The sequence below is a fragment of the Rhodnius prolixus genome, unplaced genomic scaffold (assembly GCF_049639745.1).
Source record: "Rhodnius prolixus isolate KJV_2025 unplaced genomic scaffold, Rpr scaffold_4, whole genome shotgun sequence".
Classification (NCBI taxonomy): domain Eukaryota; kingdom Metazoa; phylum Arthropoda; class Insecta; order Hemiptera; family Reduviidae; genus Rhodnius; species Rhodnius prolixus.
Genome location: NW_027411614.1, coordinates 18729666 through 18735605, shown reverse-complemented (window position 1 = coordinate 18735605; position 5940 = coordinate 18729666). Strand labels below are relative to the sequence as shown.

The 5940-nt window shown below is 38.5% G+C and overlaps 1 protein-coding gene across 1 annotated transcript; it reads right to left on the bottom strand.

Moving 5' to 3' along the window:
• Positions 1 to 412: 412 nt before the first annotated feature.
• Positions 413 to 4889, bottom strand: LOC141455548 (uncharacterized). The gene is made up of 2 exons (XM_074130663.1): positions 3374 to 4889; positions 413 to 510 (listed from the first exon to the last, which is right to left on the bottom strand). The coding sequence occupies exons 1-2, from the start codon at positions 4887 to 4889 to the stop codon at positions 413 to 415; spliced, it is 1614 nt and encodes a 537-aa protein (XP_073986764.1).
• Between the last annotated feature and the right edge of the window lie 1051 nt (positions 4890 to 5940).

Here is a 5940-nt window from a genome sequence, read left to right as displayed (position 1 = left end):
CAACAATAAAATGAAATTTTAATGTTTTGCTAAACCATACCTGTTAAAAATATAGGGTGCTGTCAGGAAGTGGGGGTGCAGCAGCATTATGCTGTGTTGGATTTAGTGCACCACAGGGATTGTAGGTACCGCTGTTTGAGATAGCCGCCTGCATGTTGATTCGCAAGGCCCAGTCCAAATCAGTTTTACGACTAGCCTGCAAATTTATTGCTCTCCTGTGACCTCTTGAGTTTCCTTCCGTTTTACTTCTCTTTTCATTATTGTATTATTATTTTTATTATTACTGTTAATTTCATTTTTAAAATATACCCAATAATATTGAAAGAAACTTATCATTAATTTGAATTAATACTTTTACTAAATTGTTTCATAAACTTCGCTATAACACAGAGCGAACTTTGAAACTTCTTATTTAACAGGCTTCTAGCTCGATGATATCATTCTGGTGAGACTCATCCGAGAGTACCAATACCTGGGTAAAAGTGTAAGGAGTAGGTGTTCCTGAAGGTACTATAATAAATCATGTAACTTTCTATTAATCATAGAAAAATAGCGATTCCCCAATTAGCGTAACAATTTCTCGCATAAACTGGCACCCACTTTCTAAACTTTTTTTAAAGAATGTAATTGAAGTTAATAAATTCAATAATTACTAAAAAAAACAGTATCATTATAAAAAAAAAAGAAAAAAAATATATACTCATTTCTAGAACATGTTAATGAATAAATTTTATATAAAATACGAACTTATTTAGTTCAAATCATCTACTTAACATTTGGCCCAGTGTTCTTTCAAATATTCTGTTTCAAACACAATTTTGTACGACTTACAAACAATACAGTAACTTAACAGTATTGTAGCTCTTTGCGTAGATTGCAATGAGGAGGAGGATTTCAAATATATGATAATGATATGTCCACGTTATGTAGTAGAAAGGAAACGAATGTTTGACGACTTATTTAGATGCACCATTTCGCTAATATTCTTCACCAACATCTATGTGCTTAAATCTGTAGCAGAACTAGCAAAGAAATAGTAAGAATGGAGAGTGAGTGATATTCTAGTGATAAGCACCTAGACAATGCTGGCTGTATGGCGAAAGCCAACGCACAAAAAAGGCAAAAAACACTCAATAATAAACTTTTCTGTCTGTAAAAAAAAGTAAATTTTTCGAAAAGACCAAAAATTGTAATTATTAGTAAAGTAGGAAGTAAAGTAATGCCTATTTTTTCAGGCGGGGCTTTACGTCCAACTGAACAGAGGCGACTATCAAACATACTTCACTAAACAGTTCTCATATTAAACATTAAATAAAATCCAAGGCCTAGACCGTGAATCGAGCCCAGTACCAAAATTCATATTAGCTTCTAACCTTCTAGGGCTACCGTGGCGCCCTAAAAATTGTATGTAATTATTTTGCTACCGAATTTACGCCAACGGCAATATTCAATATTTTTAATGATCACGGAAAACAGTTAAAACCATAAAGAAAGAATAAGCTGTTTGAAAGATAACCACAAAGAAAAAAGTACATATTGGAAAATGGAAGGTTTCAAAAAGAGTTATATAATTACTCAGTGGGGACTTTTGTATCTCCTAATTAACTTTGTGACTTTTATTTTGTAATAGTTCTCTGTACCATATCTTGAATTAACTATTTCTACAGAAAATTATTGAACTTATGTGAAAGGTTACATTTTGAAAAAGAAAACTAGGGGACATGAGTCATTCCAAAGCTTTACTATAAGCAACTGTTCCTTCATGACTTACATGACTTACTTACGTGACTTCCAATGTGCCCAACAGTCACGAGGCTAATTATTAAACCTATCTTTCACGTAGATGCGCCGAACACAGTTTTAAAACCATCTCCCAGAACAAAACTTAGCTTAACTAACAACGGTTTAAACCAACAAATTTTAATGGAATCTGTATAAACCATCCTTATCAGAAGACTTGCGGTAGCTCCAATTTTAAATAATGACGTCATTGATAAGATAATAAATAAGTAAAACATATTTATAAGACAGCTTACAATGGTCCATTGTTTGCTGTTCTGATGGTTGACCTGGGTTGACTCAGTCCATCAGTAAAATATATACAGTCGAACCTCTCAATAAAGGGCACTGGCGGGGAAAAGCTTAGTGGCCGCTGTTTGGAGGTGGTCGTTAGAAGGAGGTATACAAGTTGCATAATGAAAAAATATGTTTTTTTTTCAAACATCTATTTAAATTTTTTTATTATTAATAGATTTAAAAACGTACATAATTGCATAATTATTTAGCTATATGATATGCATCAAGTTTTTCTCAATTATCCAAAAAATTTATCAAAAAACTACATATTATTGTCTTATTTAATAATTTTTTTTTTTTTTTTTTTTTTTTTTTTTTTTTTTTTTTGGCGCATCGACTGCCTTGGCCATTAGCGCCCACTAATAATGTTCTTTTCACTTTCCAAATACTACTCGAGCTGGGATGACACGTGTGCAGATCCATAGCTTCCAAACACTACACCTTGCTTAGCAAGGTAGGGTGGAGCCTGGGTCTGCAAGATTGTCTCCACACATCCCCTCTTATTTCATCGACATTGTCGACGAGGGGGAGTGTGGAACATCATTGTGCCATCCCTTAAATAAACTAAATTTTACAATACATAACTAAATCTGAATTAATAATTTTAAATCTTATCTATTATATTTATTGTAGGCAAAACCAAAAGTATTATAATTTCTATGTTTACTATTTGCTTGGGCTTTGCTAATACTAAGTCCGAGGAGGCTATTTACTCTACTAGCAGTTGGATGTGCAGTACTTTGAACTAATATTCCTGCACATCCCAAAATAAACTAGAACTAAATATAATTAACCTAATGGGGTTGAAATACTCGTATAAAATTTCTTTCAACCCCGAGATAAAAAACCTAACCTAAACATACATACGACTTTCTCGCCAATAAATACATTCACGCCAATAAATACATTCGTGCCAATAAATACATTCACGCCAATAAATACATTCATGCCAATAAATACATTCTCACCTTAATATAATACACTCATCCTAAGCATTCACACTAGGGGAAAGTACTCGATATTCCTTTCCCCTTTAAAAGAACTAAACTATAGATTAACTAATTACTAACCTAAATTTTAAAATATAAATTGATATGTTTTAGATACGTAAATAGCCTCCTGATGTAAGGAGAACCCTCTTGAAGTATAACGCGCTTGTCATGTGGCAGGCCTGCTGTTTCTCTCTGTGTTCGCAGTGCCTGACACCCTTCCAACACGTGCGACACTGTCAGCCTTTCTCGGCATCTCGGGCACCTCGGCCTTCTTTCGGCAATGAGGAGGTACCCATGTGTCAGACGTGTATGACCAATCCTTAGCCTTGTTAGAATCACTGATTCATGCCGCGGGTAATTCTCGACTCTAGCATTTAGCACACGTGGCCTTATATCTTTTAGTTTTTCATTAATGTTGTCCCACTGAACTTGCCACTTTCTATTTATAATAAGTTTCAAATAGGCTTGTAAATCAGTGGGACGTACAGGGATGACATTTTCAGAGGTAGTAGAGGCAGCTTCTTTAGCGGCCTGGTCTGCTCTTTCATTGCCGGACACACCTATGTGCCCTGGCACCCAGACGAATGTCACCCCTTGGCCACGTGCACGAAGTTCAAAAAGTAGTTTAAAGATGGTGATGACCATTGGGTCCGTCGAGAATTGATCCCGGAGAGCCATTATCGCACTTAACGAATCTGTCAATACCAACGATTTATTATAATGATTATCTTTTATTAACTTTAGAGCCTGGCAAAGTGCATACGTCTCTGCCGTGTACACCGACGCGTAATGAGGGAGTGTCCAACTAAGGGAAACTCCATCGGTGTACACAGCGCTACCAACACCGTTGTCTGTTTTGGACCCGTCCGTAAAGACAGGTCTAGAATCATAATAAGCATTCATTAATTCTAATAGTCTTTGTCTATAGACAACGGGCGGTGTATCATCTTTTTTGAATATTGCCAGGTCCATGCGGACGCGCGCAGAGGGCAGTAACCATGGAGGGTGGGGTGCAAAGCCCCAACCCATAACTTCTCCTAATTCTATACCCTCTGCAGCTAAGATTTCCTTAGCTCGGATACTAAGGGGTCGCGTCCGCGAGCGTTGGTTACGAAACTCTTCATCGTGTAGGCTCTCGAATATGGTAGGGAATAAGGTAAGAAACCGCTTCCCCCATATTCCGGCGGTGTAAGTCAGGGTAATCTGCTCTCCTCTTAACTGAGGAGGCAACATCCCCGACTCCACATAAAGACTCTGTAGAGGACTGGTCCGGAAGGCGCCTGTAAATAATCTAATACCTTCATTATAAACTCTGTCTAATAGCGCCAGGCGTGACTTGCGCGCTGAACTGTAAACAGGGGCTCCATATTCAAGTTTTGAGCGGGTAAGACATATAAAGATTCGTTTCAAGATCTCCCGCTCGGTCCCCCATTTATAACTTCCAAGAAATTTCAAGATATCGAGGGTTCTCCTTGCTTTTGTAGAAGTGTGTTCAATATGTTCCTGCCAGGATAGCTTACTATCAAAAATGAGGCCCAGGAAACGAACGCTATCTTTATAATGAATTGGTGTGCCATCCAAGAACAGTGTTGGAGGGACATGATCATGCCTTAAGCGACAAAAATGTAGGCACACCGTCTTAAGTTTCGAAAATTTAAATCCGTTCCTGGAAGCCTCTGCAGCCACTCTGTCTACTGCCTGTTGTAGCGATTCTCCAACTTCGCAAAGATCCCTTCCTGATAAATACATTGCCAAATCATCAACATATAATGAAATTTGAAGCGGATCTGCTACAACATCAGCTAGACTGTTTATCGCCATTGTGAACAATGTAACACTTAATACCGATCCCTGAGGTATTCCATGTTCTAAAACGTGTGGGTCCGAAAGGACCGACCCCAGGCGAATCTTCGCGAATCTAAAAAGCCACGAAGGAACCTCGGCATGTTCCCTCTCAAACCCCAATCGTGACACTTCCGCAGGATCGCATGTCTCCACGTGGTATCATAAGCCTTCTCGAGGTCGAAGAACACGGCCAGAACGTGCTCCCTACGCATAAATGCGTTTTGTACGTAGACCTCAAGGTGGCTCATCTGATCCAACGTGGAACGATACCTGCGAAATCCCGCTTGATGCTGGCTGTAAAGTCCTCTTGTTTCTAACACATATACTAATCTATAGTTGACCATAGATTCGAGAACCTTACTCAAGCAGGTGGTCAATGATATGGGCCTATAACTAGAGGGGTCGCTAGGGTCTTTTCCTTCTTTAGGGATCGGTATAATTATCGCTTCCCGCCAACCATCAGGGTATTGTCCGGTCTCCCATATGCTGTTATATAATTTTAGCAGGTTTACCTTTCCGGTTATGTTTAAGTATTTTAACATAGCATATGGGATTCCATCCACTCCTGGAGTTGTATTCTTGCATTTCTTTAAAGCGTTTTCTAGTTCTTGCATGGTCAGCGGAGCGTTGTAGGATTCATCAATGGCGATTTCAAAGTCGAGTGACTGCTGCTCCACGTCACCTTTTCGCCTTAGAAATTCCGCAGGGTAATTTTGTGAACTGGACACTTGTGCAAAGTGCCCAGCCAATACTTCTGCTACTTCTTTGGGCTCGGTGACGACGACATCATTTCGTTTTAGAACTGGTATCGACGGATATTTGCAACCACCAGAGAGAGCTCTTATTTTATCCCACACCTCCTTCAGAGTCGACGATGTGGAAATCGTCGACACGTATGAGGTGAGAGTTTCCTTTTTTAAATGCCTTATTAAACGCCTCTCCCTGGCTCTTAATCTTTTAAAACTAATTAAATTTTGTTCTGTCGGATACCTTTTAAATCTATTAAAGGCCTGCTTTTTTGCTGCGT